Here is a 19,210-nt window from a genome sequence, read left to right as displayed (position 1 = left end):
AGGATCTGAATCAGAATTTCACCGGCACGTTTACCAAACTCAGGATAACAAGAAGAGTCGGCCGCTCATGAGGCCTATATCCTCGAGGATGTGGAATTTAATAATCTTATCTAGTTGGTCTAAAATGATATTAGCGGCGTTACATGTGTTCTGGGATGTCTTTTAGATGTGTACAAGCATGGTAAAATGCATAAACCGCACATAGCACTTTCCGATGTACGACAAAGGGGTGTAAAAATTGAAGCCGATATTAAAATACCCCCAAGTCATCCTCTCCCTCATAAATCAGAGTCATAAGGATTCGAGTCATAGAATTGAAGTCGTAGCCATCGTAAATCCAAAACAATGACGAGGGCCTTCCGCAGGGCTTGGCACATTATGTAATCTAATTACGGAGCTGCACCAGACCGAGCTCTGCTTCTCCATCACCAGCTTACAATCCACTTGCATCACTCTTTACTTGCAGAATTTCATCTATCTCTGCTTTGTAACACCATCTTCTGCTCACCTGCTTGATACCTACTTCTCCCACGCCGGTTCAGTTTCCCCCCGACTTGGTCCCCAGCTACCATCAGAAATGGCCAACGAGGGCGAACGGCCAACCTCCGCCGACAAGGGCAAGGGCAAGGTTGATGATGTTCGCGAGTTGAGCGGCAAGAACACCGAAAATGGCGAAAAGCCAGCAGACGAAAAGAAGAAAGATGAGGCATCTAAAGATGGTACGTTGCGATAAGGCATTTCCAAGTTCTCGCAACGGAGCATGTGGTCTCTCTCAAGGGTCCACAGTGGCACTCAAAGCAACATGCTGACGAAAACTACACACAGAGGAACTCAGTGAAGAAGATCAACAATTGAAAAGCGAGCTTGAGATGCTCGTTGAGCGGTTAAAGGTACAGTTACTATCCTGTCCCGTGCGCATAGCACAATGACGTTAATCATTTTTTTTGCTCATAGGAACCCGATACCTCGCTCTATGGGCCTGCTTTGGACGCAATCAAGAACTTTATCAAAACTTCTACATCCTCCATGACAGCTGTTCCTAAGCCTCTCAAGTTCCTCCGACCGCATTATGATGACCTGACAGCGCTCTACGAGAAATGGGCCCCCGGCCCTGTGCAGGTTGGTTCTGCAGCGCTTCCATCGCTTTGTGACAAACTAACAGTATCCTTTTTTCTAGAACTCGCTAGCTGACATGCTGTCGGTGCTTGGAATGACCTGCGGAGACGAAGAGAAGCTGGATACCATCAAATACCGCCTGTTGGCCAAGTCGGAGGATCTTGGCTCCTGGGGCCACGAGTATGTCCGACATCTCGCGCTGGAACTCGGACAGGAGTATCAGAACCGGTTGAACGCAGACCAGGATACCCAGGATCTAGTGGACCTTGCGTTGTCGCTGGTGCCCTATTTCCTGAGTCATAACGCTGAAGCTGATGCAGTTGATCTCATGAGCGAACTGGAAATCATCGAAGATATCCCTCAATTCGTTGACGAGAACACATACGCTCGAGTCTGCTTGTATATGGTCAGCATGGTCAATCTACTCACTTACCCTGAAGATCAGCAATTCCTTCGAACCGCCCACGGGATCTACGTCCGCTACAACAAACTTTCGCAAGCAATCGTGCTCGCTATCCGTTTGAATGACATTGATCTTATCAAGAGCGACATCCATGCCACGACTGACAAATCGTTGAAGAAACAGATGGCATTCCTTGTCGCTCGGCAGCAGATCTGGCTCGACCTCCCAGCCGAAGATGAGGAGGGAGAGGCCTTGGCTGATTGTCTCAATAACACTTCTATTCCGAAGCACTTCAAATCCCTGGCCAAGGAACTCAATATTCTGGACCCCAAAATGCCGGAGGATATCTACAAGACACATCTCGAGAGCAGTCGCGGAGCCGGGCTCACCAATCTTGACTCGGCACGACACAACTTGGCCAGCGCCTTTGTCAACTCGTTTGTTAACGCCGGCTTTGGTAATGATAAGATGATGCTAGTGGAGGGTGATAAGGGCCCGTGGGTGTGGAAGACCAAGGATGATGGCATGCTTTCCACAACTGCGTCACTGGGTATGCTGCTACACCGTGATGTCGAGGATGGGTTGGATAAGATCGACAAGTTCACCTACGCGCAAGAAGACCAGGTTAAGGCTGGTGCACTGCTCGCTATTGGTATCCTGAACTCCGGCGTTCGACTTGATTCCGACCCCGCCCTTGCCCTCTTGAGTGATCCCGACAACCTTGAGGCGAAGAGCGTGCCGATGAGAGTTGCATCCATCATGGGTCTTGGTTTAGCATATGCCGGATCCAACAAGGAAGAACTGCTTGAGGTCCTCCTTCCCATTGTGGAGGACGCCTCACTAGACATGCAACTGTCTGCCATGGCAGCAGTTTCACTGGGTCTCATCTTTGTTGGTTCATCCAACCACCAGGTTAGCGAGGCAATTGCGACGACTTTGATGGATGAGGAACGTCAGAAGCAGCTCAAGGACAAGTGGACAAGGTTCATGGCCCTTGGTCTGGCACTTCTGTACTTTGGCCGTCAAGAGGAGGTTGATGTCATCCTTGACATTCTCAAGGCAGTTGATCACCCCATGGCTAAGCCCACTTCAGTCCTTGCCTCAGTATGCGCTTGGGCAGGCACTGGAACGGTGCTCAAGCTACAAGAGCTTCTCCACATCTGCAATGACATCATTGAAGAAAAGGAGGAGAACAAGGGTGATGAGCTAGTCCAGTCGTATGCTGTTCTCGGCCTGTCTCTCATTGCGATGGGTGAGGATGTCGGACAGGATATGATTCTCCGCCAATTCGGTCACCTCATGCACTACGGATCTAGCAATATTCGCCGGGCTGTTCCCCTGGCTATGGGCTTGATCAGCCCCAGCAACCCACAAATGAAGGTTTACGACACACTGTCCCGGTATAGTCACGACAATGACAACGATGTTGCCATTAATGCCATCTTCGCCATGGGTCTCTGTGGCGCTGGTACCAACAATGCCCGTATCGCACAGCTTCTCCGGCAATTGGCCAGCTACTACCACCGCGACCAGAACTCACTATTCATGGTTCGCATCGCACAGGGTCTTCTACACATGGGCAAGGGTACCATGACGCTCAATCCCTTCCACACCGACCGACAGGTCCTTTCCCGTGTCTCAGCAGCGGGCTTGCTTACTGTGCTTGTATCACTCATCGATGCCAAGCAATTCATCCTCGCTGAACATCACTACCTGCTATACTTCCTCATCACCGCCATGTTCCCCCGCTTCCTTATTACCCTCGATGAGGACCTTCAGCCACTCACCGTCAATGTCCGCGTCGGTCAGGCTGTGGACGTGGTCGGCCAGGCGGGTCGCCCAAAGACCATCACTGGATGGCAGACTCAGAGCACACCAGTCCTGCTGGCACACGGTGAGAGAGCTGAGCTTGAGGATGAGCAGTACATCCCTCTGAGCAGCACTCTCGAAGGCTTGGTTATCTTGCGTAAAGTAAGTGCCCTTATCTCAAGTCAGACATACCAGTACTAACCTATCTTCCAGAACCCGGACTACGAAAACCCCGAATAAGCAAGCTAGACTAGATATTCCCCGATTTACATCCATTGCTCGCAACCAGCGGGACTCGTATAGTGGTCGGGTTATCGTTGGATCTAATGTATTCAGAACGAATGAAGAATAGCATGGATTTATCTCACAATTTTTTATATATGTTCAACTGCTCGCATCTATGAGTAGACTACGTATTTTCGACTAGCCCCTTGACTTTCATCTACATTCGAAGATATCCAGTCAAGACCTTGTAATTGTCGCATATTTTTCTCCAATGAACGCGAGAGCTATCAAGGTTCTCATCCCGGATAGGAAATAGGGCATAGGGCTAGGTTCTTATCAACTTTTTTCCTCCGCCGCATCGTTGACTGGTCTTGAAGTTCTGGCCTCCAGCGAATCAATTTATGGAAATCGGAAGAAAGTGAAAAGCTCCTTCATTTCCTCACAATCATGAAACTCGATGCTAAGGCTATTCGCTACCTCACCTCCGAAGATTTCCGAGTTCTAGCAGCGGTACTTATCGGCCTCCCCTTGGGTTTACCCCGCGATGTTCTTCCTTTGGGGATATTCTGTCGCGAATCATTAGCTAACATGTAAATTATTCCTAGTGTGAAGCTGGCAGCCGGAATCATGAGGTCGTTCCAACGCCATTGATCGCGCAACTTTCGGGCCTCCGGGGCGGCAGCGGTGTCAATCGTGCAATCTCAAACCTCGCGAAAATCAATCTGATTGCAAAGGTCAAGAATGCCAAATGTATGCATTCCCTTTACTTTTGCATCTGATCTTATCACTGATATATGTATTCTGCTTATAGATGACGGCTACCGACTCGCATACGGAGGATTGGATTACCTTGCGCTGCACGCGCATCAAAAGTCGAAGGTCATCTATTCGGTCGGCAACCAAATCGGCGTGGGGAAGGAATCAGACATCATCGTGGTGGCAGAAAGCACCGGAGCGCAACGTATTATGAAAATCCACCGTCTCGGTCGTATCTCGTTCAGAACAGTCAAGACGAACCGTGACTACCTACGACACCGCAGCTCAGCCTCATGGATGTACATGTCTCGATTGGCAGCAATGAAGGAGTTCGCTTTCATGAAGGCTCTGCACGAGAACGGATTCTCTGTCCCCGACCCCATCGCCCAGAACCGACACACCATCGTCATGAGTCTAATTGATGCTTTCCCTCTGCGCCAAATCTCAAAAGTCGCTGACCCCGCTGGGCTATACTCCGAACTTATGAATATCATCTTGGATCTTGCCCGATATGGTCTTATCCATGGTGATTTCAATGAGTTCAATATCCTTATCAAGGAAGAGTTAGACCCCGAAATGAAGGGGAAAGAACTTACTGAGGAAGAGGAAGATGAGCATATCCGGCTGGTCCCGGTTCTCATTGATTTCCCGCAGATGTTGTCTGTCGACCACGTTAACGCTGAAATGTATTTCGACCGTGATGTGGAATGTATCAAGCGGTACTTCAAGCGCAAGTTCCACTTCGTGAGCGACTCAAAGGGCCCCACTTTCGCCGAGGCTAGAAAGAAGCTCCTCAAAAATCCTGGGAAGCGTCTGGATGTCGAAGTTGAAGCCTCGGGCTTCTCACGCAAGATGGCCCGTGAGCTCGAGGCTTATATGGTAGAGGTGGGAGTCAAAGGAGATGGGGAGGCTAATGGTAGCGACGACGACGACGATGAGGATGAGGATGAGGATGAGGATGAGGATGATGAGGAAGAGTCTGGATCTGAAGCCGAAGAGGCCAGTGATGCCCACGAGACCAAGAACTCCGAAGACATCGATGACAGCACCAAGCGACTCGAAGAACTCCGAGTCTCGGGGTCGGCGGAGCAGTAAAAGAAAAGATCCTGGGCCTTTTTAATGACTATTTACGATGAATAAAGCATGTAATATAGGTTTTCAAAATTTCTTATCAAGGGAGAACTTACAGAATACCCAAACTCTTCATTTCTAAAGGAAATATTAACAACATACTTCATACTATACCAAAAATGCATTGTAATCAATTCTGACTCCTGACTTGAATGTCCAACGAGTGTTGCGTCGTTCACTATTGGCGTATACATGGAAGTCATGTGATCATATCGGCCAACGCAGTTTTGATTCGCGATCCGCAAGCACCTCCAACCCCCAGATTCCTCCACTCAACAACACGATGGTGCGTCTCAGCAGTGTTCAGGCGAAAGCCCTGCGCCGCCTACAAAACCAGGCTGGGGTCCAACCAACCCCAAAAAACAAATGGCCCAGCGTCATCGGCAAGCCCGTGTATATGTACGTTGCCCAAAATTTCCAAGAACCTCAATTCGGGTCGACCCAAACAGCATCTCAACAAACTCGACCGGCTCAATTGGATATTTGCCATAAACACCAAAAGCACTACAGCTAATTCTTCGCCTCATTAGGCCTGAATTCCGCGTCGCTTTAGTCCGCACCCCCAACCTCACCCCCCGATATGCTCAATTCCGCGTCCCCCTCAACTTCAACAAGTTCGATCTCCGCAGCTACCTATGGCACTTGTACGGAGTCGGAACCCTCAGCATCCGCAGTTATGTCCAGGCACAGCCAATTACACGAATCTCGCGTGACAACAAGGGCTTCGGCCCGTGGCGCCGACCTAAGTCACAGAAGCGCATGACCGTTGAATTGAAGGAGCCCTTCGTGTACCCCCAGGAGCCGAAGGATCTGACTGAGTATGTGCCACCCATACTTATCGTTGTCGTCTTGTTCAAGTTCAATTCCGTTGTCTTCCGTCTCTACATTCCCAATACTACACATGCACCTCCAACCAGACGGGACATTTTAACTAATCAATTTCCACCAATAGATGGGAGAATGAAGGCTGGAGAAAGGCCGAGAAGTTCCAGATCGACCTACAAGAAAAGGAGAATCCCAAGCCGAACAAGGGTGAAAAGCCCGATGAAGAGTTGCGCCAAGCCTATAAGGAGCAGGCCAAGGCGCTGCTCGAGAAGAAGGAGACTTGGAGACCGACCTGGAAGGCTCTGGGCTTGGAGCCACACCAGGCGGCTAAGAATGGAGGGTTCGTCCCTGCTGCTACGTTGCCGGCTTGGTATGCTAAGCAGCGGAAGCACGGAGCGCGGTAATCGGTTTCTGTTTTGATGAGATTCCTTGCATTGTTCTTCATGACTTTTTTCCATCCCCTCCATTGGGGAAAATTGGTGTTTCTTGCTCTATCTTCTGGTCCATGTTTGGCTGGATCCGTGTATTATACTCTTGGGGTAGATTGTATACATCTTGAATATGGCGTATCATCTTTTCTGATCTAATCTAGTCAAGGTTTACATGAATTTTATGATAGAATAGATTTCGTGAATTGTGAGTTGTGGTGTTAGTGTTAGAATTGAACCCGGTATGTTGAGTGATATAGACACGAAATATTGACTGGCATGAACGCATCACGGAAGACAATCTGATTAAATACAAGTCAATGGTGCCTCTGGCTATTATACGCTATGCAAAAATGAGGGTAGGTGGGGGGACCGCGAGAGGCAAAGCCCCTTGAACTTATAGTGTTGAGAACGGTTTACAGTCGGCTCTCGACAAAGTTCATCTGGTGCTGGCCCGGCCACTGCGCATCGGGCCAGACATGGCGCAATCCTTCCCAGATGTGTCTGTGAAACAATTGTTAGCAGTTATTAAACCAAGGTTAGGAAGGGATGACATACTTGACATAGATGATTTCCAGACCATCCTTGACTTCCTGTGGGACATCTTTGACGTCTTTCCGATTGTGGTCCGGCAGCAGCACGGTCTTGACGCCCGCACGCAGAGCACCAATCAGCTTCTCTTTGATACCGCCGACGGGCATAACCCGGCCGCGGAGAGAAACCTCGCCGGTCATGGCGATCTGCGGTGGGACAGGTTTGTTGCTAAACAAGGAAACCAAGGCAACAGTGTGGGCAAGACCAGCCGAAGGTCCATCCTTGGGGATAGCGCCGGAGGGGCAGTGGACGTGCAGGCTACGGCTCTTCATTATATCTTCACGGGGGTCGTGAGTCAGACCGAGCTCGAAGGAGTGTGCCTTCACCCACGTCAGGGCTACTTCGACAGATTCCTTGAGCACGTCGCCCAGCTTACCGGTCAGCTGGACGCGTCCGTTGCCGGGCATATCTGCCACCTCGATGAACAGGATGCTACCCTGGCCACCAGTAGAGTAGGCGACAAGGCCTGTGACAACACCGGGACGACCGTGCTTCTCGGTGATCTCCTCCTCAAATCTCTCGATCCCGAGGATATCCTCCAGATCGTCGACAGATACAACAGGGTTATAATCGGCTAGGCGATCGGCATCCCCGGCGTCGGCAAATTGGACGGCCTTATGGCGACATATAGAGCCAAGTTCCCGCTCTAGGTTGCGAACACCTGACTCACGGGTATATGAGGTGATGGTTTTATCAATCACTTCGTCCGACAGATTTACTTGGTCCTCGTTGAGACCATTAGATCTAATCTGCTTCGGAATCAGGTGTTGCTTGGCAATGTGCCGCTTCTCAACGGTGGTGTATCCTGACAGGGAGATGGTCTCCATGCGGTCAAGCAGAGGTGCCGGGATCGTGTCCAGGGAGTTGGCAGTAGCAAGGAAAAGAACCTTGCTCAGGTCGATAGGGATATTGATATAGTGATCGGTGAAGGTATGATTCTGTTCAGGATCAAGAACCTCCAGCATGGCAGCGGCCGGGTCTCCTTGGAAGTTGGCGCCGCCGACCTTGTCAATCTCATCCAGTAGAATGACCGGGTTTGAAACACCGACCTTCTTCAAACCATTCACAATCAAACCAGGCATAGCTGCAACATATGTGCGCCGATGGCCCCGGATTTCCGCCTCGTCTCTGACACCACCAAGGGAGATCCGGTGGAATTTCCGGCCAAGCGAAGCAGCAACAGACTTGGCTAAACTTGTCTTTCCAGTTCCAGGGGGTCCGACCAGAAGCAAGATAGGGGACTTGTCGGTCATACGCTTGGACTTGAGGATCTCAAGGCGGGTCTCCAATGCAATCCGGTCAGACTCTGACAGCAGGGGGACATCATGATCGACATCTCCAGCTGCCGAGGCGTCCAAGTCCCTGGAAAGTCCTGAGATCTGGCGTTCAACATCCGAGTTGGTGGACTGCTTCAGGCGCAACACGGCCAAATACTCCAGCAGTCGCTTCTTGATTCGCTCCAGGCCGTAGTGGTCCTCATCCAGCTGCTTCCTGGCGTTCTTCAATGTGTCCGGTCCAAGTTGGTCCTCTGTCGCTTTGGTCCATGGGATTTCTGACAAGTTTTCCAGATAAGTCCGGCAAACACCGTACTCGGCATTGGCAGGGTTCATCTTTCGCAGGCGTTTCAATTCCTTGTCCGCAACTTTCTGAGCTTCGGGACTAAGCTGCGCATCATTCAGCTTCTGCTGTAGCTCATCTACTTCATTGGGTTCCTTCTCTTCGTCGTTGCCCCGCCCACCAGGAGGTGTCATGCCTGAGAGGCCCGAAATTGCACGCTTAGCGAGCAACTCGCGATCACGGGGGTCAATATGACTGATATCCATGGCGGAGGAGGGGAACGAGGTCGAGCCAATCGAGGTGACCCTGACACTACTCTTAATATGCTGTGCCTGTCTGGTGAGGATCTCAACAACCCTCTCCAAGCGTTCCTTGACATTCAGCGAGCCGAGGATACGTAGCTTTTCCTCAAAGCTTGCGTCAGATACATCCGCCATGAAATCCGCCAGCTTCCCCGCTTGTGTCAATTCTGTCTTTGATATATAGAGCTCGAATTTTCGGGCAACGAGTGGCGAGAGACGAGAGGAGGCTGCCGACAGCAATGAGGAGAGACGTAAGAGAGTAAGAAGCTCTCGAGAGAGCTGTCTCAATTGTTGGAATAGCACAGCGACTTCCGCATCGCCTTGGCCAGAGTCTAGAAGTATAGGAAGTATGATTAGCCATGTGGTCTTTGTGCTTTGTGTCTGTGGAAACTAACTTGATTCGTCATGAATGAAGACCTCAGCCTCAAAGTATGGGCGGTCTCGTAGGACCTTCTTAATAGAGAATCTTTGCCAACCTTGGACAAGTAAAAATGGCTCCGAGTAGGCCCGGCGCTGAACTCCGATGACTTTGCCAACAGTTCCGCATCGGAACAAGTCCTCTTTCCGTGCCTGACCGGCGTCAATTGAGTCATATTGCTCCTTTCGCTCTGAATCCGAGTCGTCGCCTTCGAGGAGCTGCTGTCCATCCCGGCTCAAAAAAGGTGAGTTGAGTGGAACACATCCGAAGGTGATAGTATTCGCATCTCGCTTCGAAGGCTTGTCCACTAGTGACGACAGAAGATTGGCGAGATCGGGACGGTTGGAGACTGGAATGCGTAGAGTCACGCCCGGGAGCAGGACCGAGCCCTTGGGAAGAGGTACAAGGGGAATCTTAGTAGTTCTACCGTTGGATCCCATCTTGTGCGGGCCCTAGTGATGATGGAATAGGGTGGCAAAGATAGGAATCCGGGAATATGAAGTATGAAGGTGTAAGTGTAAATTGTATGGAGAATGAGGAATCAGTGATGGGACAAGGGATGAAGGGGATGTGAATGAATTATATGTAGAGGAGAGATGGCCGGGGAGGTTCCAGAAGCACGTAGATGAGATGGGAAGTCCGGGGGAGATAAGTCGCATGCCTCGCAATCTCCACGCCCTGTAGCCGAGGTTGATGATCAACCGGGGAAGAATTAAGGGATTTGCCGTTGACGGTTTATATCTAATCTGATAGATCTACATGCATTGTAATAACTATGAGTCTACTATTCTTATATATTTATTCCTATTTCCCAGATTATTGTATGTGCCCAACGTCGTAATCTCTGTTCAGGTGATCTGCATGTGTCCCGTGATCGGAGTTCTCCAAACCCACTTCGCCTCTTCGCCTGACTTTCCTCGGCGATCTGGTATCTTGCGGGCATAGCTCATACAACCCCGTACATCTACTCGCATACTCTCTAAGCCCATTCTCTGCATACGCTTTCTTTCCGCCTCAAAATGACTACCCCCGCCCCCACCAAAAAGACCTTTACCATCGGCACCCGCAAATCTAAACTGGCTCTGCTCCAGACAGATTTAGTCCTCGAGGCATTGAAGAAAGCATTCCCGCAATATGAATATAAGGTATTCTCCAAGGAGACAACCGGTGACCTGAACACCACTATCGCACTACGGGATTTCACCACCAAGAACCTGTGGACGGAGGAATTGGAGGAATTGATGATCAACGGACAGGTCGATCTTATCGTCCACTCGCTGAAAGGTCTGATAATATCCCAATCTCACACAGAGTAGCTGTTTCTACCCTAAAAAAGAGCTGACGACGACTTATGCAATCTTATCAGATGTCCCCACTACTCTCCCCTCTTCCTGCAAGCTAGGCCCGACTATGCCCCGCGAAGATAGCAGGGATGTACTTGTGGTGAAACAAGGGTTGCCATACAAAAGTCTTTCCGAGATCCCCGCCGGGTCCGTAGTTGGAACCTCGTCCATCCGCCGCACAGCACAGTTGGCCCAGAAATACCCCCACCTGAAAGTCCAGGATGTCCGTGGTAACATCGGCACTCGCCTATCAAAGCTAGATGCTGAAGATAGCCCGTACACATGTGTCATTCTTGCCGCTGCTGGTCTGCTGCGTCTTGATTTGACGGATCGTATCACCCAATATTTGGACTCCAAAAACAGCGGCATGCTCTATGCTGTCGGACAGGGTGCCCTTGGCATCGAAATTCGCAAGGAAGACGCTGTTTTGCAGAATATGTTGGACACGATTGGTGATCAAGATACCACATTCTCGGTCTTGGCTGAGCGCAGTCTTTTGCGGACTCTTGAGGGAGGCTGCAGTGCCCCGCTAGGCGTTGAAACCGAATGGGTCCAAAATGCGCAGGGTGCCAAGCAGTTGCGAATGCGGTCTGTGGTCGTCAGTGTCGATGGCAAAGAATGTGCTCAGGTAGAATTGGAAGCCGACGTCACCTCTGCTGAAAGTGCTGAGGCCTTCGGCGTCACCGTAGCCAAGGCCCTGGTCGCCGACGGCGCTGGAGACATTCTCGAGGCTATCCAACAGAACAAGGCCAAGGAGACTGTTTCCACTGCAGTCTGAATGTTCAGGTCAACTTTTACTGTAACTAGGCAGATATACCCTGTTGAAAATGAAGTGAACGAGTTTTCTTGTCTAGTATACCCGTACTCGCTCAATATATCAAGGATATTCACCAAGAACCCTGTCTATCGTGGCTGTTTGGACATAGTAAAGCAGCTCTGTTCATGACGGTTATTTTACATTATCCCCGGTTCAGTGTGTTTCCAGCACCCTTCGGATTAGCTTCCGTGTACTCGTCCCAATTTCGTGCCTTCATCGTTTCCTGGTCGGCAATGTTGTGATCATCCTCGTCAACTTGCGGTTTGATGCCAGACTTCTCGCCTCCTCCTTCGATGACATTTCCTCGTCTGTGTTCTTCCTCGAGATATTCATCAATTGTCATGGTAGGAAGGTTATGGCCCGAACGAAAGACTCCTTGTTGCATTTCTGAGCGCCGACCCAACAACGTGAACGGCTGCATTGGCTTTCCTTTGCTGTTCAGGATAGGACCGCCTCTGCCTCCCTTCAAGAGCTGTGACACTGAAGGATCTAGCTTCTCTGAGTAATTCAAACCTCCAATATTGCTTCGCTGTCTGGGATCGTCCGTCGGTGGAGGGCGAGGCGGCGCATTGCGCATACCTGAAAGTATCGACAATTCTTGGATCAGGAGATCTAATGCCTGGAAGGTCTGGTGGGTGTAAAGCTGAAGCTCCGCTAGATAGAGGGATCGGGTGTCATCGTCGTCGCTTTGCAGTCGAGCTTCGTTGCGTCCGAAATACTTTAGATGGGGTAAGCAAGAACGCCAAACAATATCCAGCAAAGGATCCCGCATACCTCCAGTTTCTGCTTTAGTTCTTTTTCTTCCCGAAACCGTGTCACTTTAATTTCCCGTCTGGCGGCAGCGTCGTTAGCTGGCGCCAGGGTAAAAGAGGTCGGATTGGCCATGTATTGCTCAAAGAGCTTCTTATCCCCGCCAGAGAGTAGCAGGTACTCATCCAAACGCATCAGGTATTTCTCATATTCTTCGAGCGCACGCTTGAGGACGGCTTCACGATCTGAGTCAGAAACTCGCTGCAAGAGCTCAGCTAGATGAAATTCCAGTGTCATGTACCTGGACAACAAATCAGCCGAATGGGCAACGCAATGCCGGAATCAAGGTGGCGTACTGGAGATCACCGGTCGAAATATCTTCCAACAACTCATTAGAACTAAACAAGGACAGCATGCTCACTTGACGCTGGCATTCTTGGAATTTGGCTATCGTCGCATTCACCTCGTCTCGGTAGGTCTCAGCGTTGGTGTCACCCCGCGATCCCAATGCATCTTTTTGCTCTTTTGCTGATGCAAATAGAGAGCGAAGACTCTGCGGTTCTTCCATTGGTTCAGATATTGGCCTTGCGGGCTTATATTAGGTCGGAGATAGGTTATGAGAGGTGCTTAGTAGGGGCTCACATGTCCCCCGCGATCTCGATCTGAGTTTTGGAAATACGATAAGGCGATAAGGCCAAGCTTTTATCCGATAAGCGTTTGATAAAGAAGCTCATACTTCGATCCTCAATTTTTTGAGTTCTATACTTGTTCCAAGGTTGGTATCAAGACTATACGCTTAGTCCAAAGGCTTCTACTCTTATATGAGTCGATGTATGTTTTTTCTGTATACTGAGTGGCGGGTTTGTGTTGATATGTGTTCATTCCACTCTTATTCTCCTCTAGGGCTCTCCTTCATTTTAGTCTCTCTATAGATAGTCGTTACTTTTCAATCATTGATGGCTCAATTCTCTTATTATACTCATTTTAGCATGTGCACAGGCACCTTCAGTCCTAGTTTATATTCTCATCGGATGTCATGCCTGGATGCATGAATGGATATATATAGGACGACAGAGCATAGGAACATGTAATTTATTGTATAAGTGTAAATGCCGTCAATTTTCTAATGATAAGAAAAATGCAATATCATTGGAATATCAAAAAAAAGACTTAAGGCAGTCATTGATGGACTTTTGTTAAGCACATGGAGCCATTCTTGAAAGCCTTCTCAATGCACCTACAAACATTGCGATCTATCATTCTCACTTCACTTATGAGAAATTCATGTCTAAGTAGGACGGGGTACAAAAACGTATTATGTCGTCGGCGCTTGCTAAGTAAAATACGGTTTCCTCTCTTGCCCAGGTTTGAGTCACTTCCGTAGCTTTATTTATTCTTCCTCTTCCTCTTCTTCAGCATTTCTTCTTCAACATAGTCTAGCACAGGGTAAGACAGCTAAGATGGAGGCTGAAGATACTAGCTCAGATCTATCTGGCGACGAAGCTGCGACCCCACAATTGAAGGTGTCGCACCGACACAGAACTCAAAATGCTATGTTTAATGCGCTGTAAGTTCTTGATATATCTTAGCTTGAAGACCAATGCTGACAGTTCGGAAGGCTTGAAGACCATGTCGTCAACGGGCCTAAAGACGGTCCCAATGCATCACATATCGAACTATCTGATGCGGAACTTTCAACTGCTCGTTTGCTCGCGAATACAGAGCCCGGAGGTGGAGTTCTAGATCCTCGCGAATACCAAATCGAGCTCTTTGAAAGAGCACGGGCTAGCAACACGATCGCGGTTCTCGACACAGGGTCTGGGAAGACTTTAGTGGCCGTGCTTTTGCTCAAGCATATTCTCCAAATCGAACTCAACAAACGTGCAAATGGCGCAAGTCCTCGCGTTGCCTTTTTCCTGGTCGACAGTGTGACTTTGGTTTTTCAACAGTCTGCGGTATTGAGAAACAATCTCGATCAAAGAGTCGCTCATTTTTATGGCAATCTGGGACCCGATCTTTGGGACCAACAGACGTGGAACAAGCATCTTGAAAAGTACATGGTGATTGTATGCACGGCGGAGATTCTAAACCAATCTCTACTGAATGGCCATATAAGAATTGACCAGATCAATCTTCTGATCTTCGACGAAGCTCACCATGCCAAGAAGGAGCATCCGTATGCTCGGTATGCAGCCCATTTTTCAATTGTAACATGATGACAAGAGCTGACATTTATTAGTATCATCCGAGACAGCTATCTGAAAGCGGATCCTGAAAAGCGCCCAAGGATCTTCGGGATGACCGCTTCCCCGGTTGATGCTAAGTGTGACATAGCGGAAGCAGCAATGTGAGCACCCTAACTAACCGAAATTGGAAGCTTTTGCTGACTGTATATAGCCAACTTGAGACTCTTTTAGATAGTCGCATTGCAACAACCTCAGATCTTACCCTCCTGCGGAATTTCGTGAACAAGCCAATGGAAGAGGAATGGGTCTACGACAAGCTTCCTCCGCCGTTTGAGACCAATCTACATGGTACTTTGAAAGTCAAGTATGGTGATATGCCAATACTAGAGGGCGCATTTCGATTTGCATCGGTTGCAAGCTCGGAATTAGGGGCTTGGTGCGCAGACCAGGTATGGGCCTTGGCCCTGGCTGACGAAGTGCTGCCCAAGCTGGAGGGTAGTATCGGCAAAGTCACCGATTCTGATCCCCAGGATTCTGAAAAGGCCTCAGAGGACATTAAGCGGATCCAAGAAGCCAACCAGCTCGTCAAGGAATACATTGAAAACCAGGCATTTACGCCGGCTGATCTCAGCTCCAAAGTAGAGCTTTTAATGAGAAAGTTGCAAGAACAGTTTGCGAAGTCGCCAGATACCAAATGCATTGTGTTCACACAACGGCGCAATACAGCTAAAATAATGTTACAGCTGTGCGAAAAGCTGCAACTCCCAAACCTCCGTCCCGATGCTTTGGTTGGTGTTCGCAAAGGAGATGCTCTAGGAATGAATTCCACGTTTCGTCGGCAGTTTCTTGTCTTGGTCAAGTTCCGAAAAAGTGAAGTCAACTGCTTGGTGAGCTTTTACACGACCCGAAAAAACAACTTATAGAGAAAGTCTAATCATTTCCAGTTTGCAACATCGGTCGCAGAGGAAGGCCTTGACATCCCAGATTGTAATCTGGTGGTAAGGTATGTCATTCACCATTCTAATCACAACTGTTACTTTTACTGACTAGCAAAGATTCGATCTGTTTGACACGGTAATTCAATATGTCCAAAGCCGAGGCCGTGCCAGAAGCGCTGATTCAGTGGTTAGATTTCCTTCCCCTTTATGAGACGCAACTGATTTACTCACTACTCTGCAGTACGCAACTATGGTCGAAAGTGGCAATCACAACCACAGCATGAGACTACAGGAAGTTCGAAGAGCAGAGGTAAGGGTGCTTCGCAGGTAATAGAGCACTGAACTAACTGACATAAACAGCACCTCATGAAGAATTTCTGCAATCTGCTGCCGGAGGATCGAAAATTGTACGGAGCCGATCACGATACGAAAGGGCTTATTCACGAGGAAGATAGGAAGAGAACATACACCATCCCGAACACAGGTGCCATGTTAACCTGTCGCCATGCGATTGGTGTATTGGCACGATTTGCCAGCTCATTGGTAAGAATCAGTTTGCCTCTGATGGCTTTCATCAAAGCTAACGCTGACCAAATTCTAGCAATACGAAAATGAGATATCAGCATCGGTCACATACATTGTGATGTCAGAGAACGAATCATTCAGCTGTGAGATAATTATGCCGGAGAAGTCGCCTGTGCGAAGAGTGATTGGACGTTCCGAATCGAAGAAATCACTCGCCAAGCAGTCCGCTGCTTTTGATGCGTGTATGCTGCTTCGCCAAAAGAATCTGTTGGATGAGCACTTCAACTCTATCTACCACAAGCGCTTGCCAGCAATGCGCAATGCCAAACTGGCTATTACTTCAAAGAGGACTGATCAGTACCGAATGCGTACTAAGCCCTCAATCTGGGCTAGGCTGCAGGGAACCGTTCCCACACGCCTCTACGCGATAGTTATTCGTCTCATTCCATCAAAGCCTCTGGCTCGAGCTCATGGAAGTATTGTATTGCTTACACGAGAGCGAATCACTACAATTCCGACTTTCCCGGTCTTCTTGGATAAGGATATCGAGACTACAGTTCAGTCTTTGTGTATTGACGACGGCCTCGAGGTTGCTTCCAAAGATCTCGAATATCTGACTGTATTTACACTTGCTGTCTTTCATGACGTGTTTCACAAGACCTATAAGCACGTCTCGGAACAGTTTCCATACTGGCTTGCGCCTGCTCGAGAAGATGTCGACATTGGAACGTCAACAAGTATCTTTGACATAATTGACTGGGAGGCTTTACAATATGTCCGAGATAACCCCAAGCTTATGTGGTCTTCTGACATGGAGCCAGAATCGTTGCTGACTCGATTCATCTACGACGATTGGAATGGAAAGTATCGATACTTCCCGCTTGCTATAGACCCCAATCTACGTCCTTCAGACCCACCCCCATCCTACGCACCATCTCGAAAATGGTCAGACAATATCATGAATTGGTCCTTGAGTTTGAGCAAAAATTCACGTCCCAAATTCTTCAACCGATGTATCTGGACCCAACCGGTCTTCCAGGCGGAGTTGATCTGCCTTCGGCGGAACTTCCTTGATAAAGCGGCCGAGGAAGAGAAAGCATCCAACTCGAGATGTGTCATTTGCCCTCAGCCCTTGGCTATATCGGCGGTTAGTTCTTCACCAGTATACGTTTCAGTTTATCCAATATGCTAACATGTAACTCAGATTTCCACGTCTGTGGCCGCGACGTGTTTTGTCTTTCCAGCAATTATCACGCGAATGGAATCCTACCTGATCGCCCAGGAGGGATGCAATATGCTAGGTCTTGGTGGCATTAAGCTCGAGTATGCCCTGGAGGCCTTCACCAAGGATTCAGACAACACCGAAGAGCATCGGAGCCTACAGATTCACGTTCAACGAGGAATGGGGAAAAATTACGAGCGCCTTGAACTACTAGGGGACTCTGTGCTCAAGATGGCAACATCCATTTCGCTCTTTATTCAAAATCCGGAGGATGATGAATACGACTACCACGTTAACAGAATGTGTCTCATCTGCAACAAGAACCTGTTCAGAAACGCAATTGAACTGAAACTCTATGAGTACATACGTAGCCGTGGGTTCTCTCGGTATGTTCTTTACATTTTGTCCCAACAATTGTGTGTTTTACTGACACTTAATCACAGACATATGTGGTACCCCCCAGGTCTTTCGCTCGAGTATGGTCGGGACCACGCCAAGTTTTTTGCCAGTGAAGGTAAGCACTCCTTGGCTGAGAAGACTATAGCAGATGTCTGCGAGGCATTGATAGGAGCATCGTTGCTCTCGGGAGGTGATGACAATCGGTATGATATGGCTATCAAAGCTGTCACCGTCTTCGTCAACAGTCATAACCACACGGCAACCTCATGGGAAGACTACCTCTCAGCATATTCCATGCCTTTGTATCAGAACAGGGCAGCGGATGGATTTGAAAAGAACCTGGCCCAGCAAATCTTCGAGAAAGTAGGCTACGAGTTCAAGTACCCTCGTCTCCTGCGGTCGGCTTTCACGCATCCATCTTATCCATTGGCATGGGCTAAGGTGCCTTGTTATCAGAGGCTCGAGTTCTTGGGTGATGCACTCCTGGATATGGTGTGCGTGGAGCACTTGTTTCATCGGTTCCCCAACCGAGATCCGCAGTGGTTGACTGAACACAAGGTCCGTAAATTTTTTTTTTCACAATGTCAAGCCACAAGCAAGTGCCGACTAACATGAATAGATGGCTATGGTATCCAACAAATTTCTTGGTGCTTTGGCTGTAAAACTGGGGCTTCATGTTCATCTTCAGCATTTCAGCAATCCTCTCATGATCCAAAACAACAAATACGCAGAGGAAATTCAGCTTGCAGAGAGCGAAGGCAACGGAGAGGTCGACTACTGGCTTTCGACGTCAGATTCCCCAAAGGTAAGTTCCTTATTTGACATGGACACAATCCACATGCTCACGAATTACAGTGTCTTCCCGACATGCTTGAGGCTTATCTGGGTGCTATATTTGTTGATTCTGGCTTCGACTTCACAGTTATTGAAGCCTTCTTCAACATGCATATCCTACCATTTTTCCACGACATGTCTATTTACGACACATTTGCAAACAGACATCCAACGGTAAGACCATCTCCTGCCCCTGAGATTATATGCTTTATGCTAATAGGTCATAGACATTCCTTCATAGCCAAATGACTCACAGCTACCAATGCACCGATTACTGCTTGAAATCTGCAGAGGTCCCTGCCGTGGAAGGGGAGACCCCCAGGGTCTTTGCTGCGGTTATGGTGCACGGCCAATCCATTGCCAGCGCAGTCGCATCTTCTAGTCGGTATGCTAAAGTGAGGGCTAGTACCCGGGCATTGGCTGTTATTGATGGAATGTCTCTTTCCGAGTTCCGAGAGAAATATCACTGTGCTTGTCAAGGTGGACAAGCCACCGTGGACCGCGCAAGTATCGGAACGGCAATTTGAAAAGGAGAGAAGTTGTGGAGGACAGACAGATTGGGCGAAATTTGTTCTTTGTTTCATTTTAGTACCATTTGCAAATTATGAGATTCAAATTCCATTACCTAGTAA

General features: G+C 48.8%; 7 protein-coding genes across 7 annotated transcripts; 5 read left to right on the top strand and 2 right to left on the bottom strand.

Moving 5' to 3' along the window:
* Positions 1 to 577: 577 nt before the first annotated feature.
* Positions 578 to 3,568, top strand: LCP9604111_532 (proteasome regulatory particle base subunit RPN1; the record flags this gene model as incomplete). The annotated part of the gene is made up of 5 exons (XM_039069039.1): positions 578 to 719; positions 826 to 890; positions 955 to 1,119; positions 1,178 to 3,490; positions 3,542 to 3,568. 5 exons carry the CDS (start codon positions 578 to 580, stop codon positions 3,566 to 3,568), a joined length of 2,712 nt encoding a protein of 903 aa, XP_038933080.1.
* Positions 3,569 to 4,000: 432 nt separating this feature from the next.
* On the top strand, positions 4,001 to 5,404 carry LCP9604111_531 (protein kinase RIO2; the record flags this gene model as incomplete). The annotated part of the gene is made up of 3 exons (XM_039069028.1): positions 4,001 to 4,063; positions 4,159 to 4,303; positions 4,365 to 5,404. 3 exons carry the CDS (start codon positions 4,001 to 4,003, stop codon positions 5,402 to 5,404), a joined length of 1,248 nt encoding a protein of 415 aa, XP_038933079.1.
* A 319-nt stretch (positions 5,405 to 5,723) lies between these two features.
* On the top strand, positions 5,724 to 6,669 carry LCP9604111_530 (mitochondrial 54S ribosomal protein uL23m; the record flags this gene model as incomplete). The annotated part of the gene is made up of 3 exons (XM_039069017.1): positions 5,724 to 5,839; positions 5,971 to 6,258; positions 6,393 to 6,669. The coding sequence occupies 3 exons, from the start codon at positions 5,724 to 5,726 to the stop codon at positions 6,667 to 6,669; spliced, it is 681 nt and encodes a 226-aa protein (XP_038933078.1).
* A 440-nt stretch (positions 6,670 to 7,109) lies between these two features.
* On the bottom strand, positions 7,110 to 10,004 carry LCP9604111_529 (putative LON domain serine protease; the record flags this gene model as incomplete). Its single annotated transcript, XM_039069006.1, has 3 exons — positions 7,110 to 7,197; positions 7,252 to 9,478; positions 9,542 to 10,004. The coding sequence occupies 3 exons, from the start codon at positions 10,002 to 10,004 to the stop codon at positions 7,110 to 7,112; spliced, it is 2,778 nt and encodes a 925-aa protein (XP_038933077.1).
* Positions 10,005 to 10,583: 579 nt separating this feature from the next.
* On the top strand, positions 10,584 to 11,685 carry LCP9604111_528 (uncharacterized protein; the record flags this gene model as incomplete). The annotated part of the gene is made up of 2 exons (XM_039068995.1): positions 10,584 to 10,848; positions 10,931 to 11,685. The coding sequence occupies 2 exons, from the start codon at positions 10,584 to 10,586 to the stop codon at positions 11,683 to 11,685; spliced, it is 1,020 nt and encodes a 339-aa protein (XP_038933076.1).
* Positions 11,686 to 11,866: 181 nt separating this feature from the next.
* LCP9604111_527 (IGBP1/TAP42 family protein) lies at positions 11,867 to 13,042 on the bottom strand (the record flags this gene model as incomplete). Its single annotated transcript, XM_039068984.1, has 3 exons — positions 11,867 to 12,442; positions 12,499 to 12,775; positions 12,831 to 13,042. The coding sequence occupies 3 exons, from the start codon at positions 13,040 to 13,042 to the stop codon at positions 11,867 to 11,869; spliced, it is 1,065 nt and encodes a 354-aa protein (XP_038933075.1).
* Positions 13,043 to 13,934: 892 nt separating this feature from the next.
* On the top strand, positions 13,935 to 19,105 carry LCP9604111_525 (uncharacterized protein; the record flags this gene model as incomplete). Its single annotated transcript, XM_039068972.1, has 14 exons — positions 13,935 to 14,041; positions 14,093 to 14,659; positions 14,714 to 14,821; positions 14,872 to 15,547; positions 15,605 to 15,663; positions 15,716 to 15,785; positions 15,840 to 15,908; positions 15,959 to 16,141; positions 16,200 to 17,270; positions 17,328 to 17,731; positions 17,789 to 18,302; positions 18,364 to 18,549; positions 18,600 to 18,752; positions 18,806 to 19,105. 14 exons carry the CDS (start codon positions 13,935 to 13,937, stop codon positions 19,103 to 19,105), a joined length of 4,467 nt encoding a protein of 1,488 aa, XP_038933073.1.
* Positions 19,106 to 19,210: the final 105 nt, after the last annotated feature.

This window comes from Penicillium roqueforti (assembly GCF_015533775.1).
Source record: "Penicillium roqueforti strain LCP96 04111 chromosome Unknown scaffold_01, whole genome shotgun sequence".
NCBI classification, from domain to species: Eukaryota; Fungi; Ascomycota; class Eurotiomycetes; order Eurotiales; family Aspergillaceae; genus Penicillium; species Penicillium roqueforti.
The sequence above is the reverse complement of the archived record's forward strand: the minus strand, read 5'-3'. Positions and strand labels throughout refer to the sequence as shown.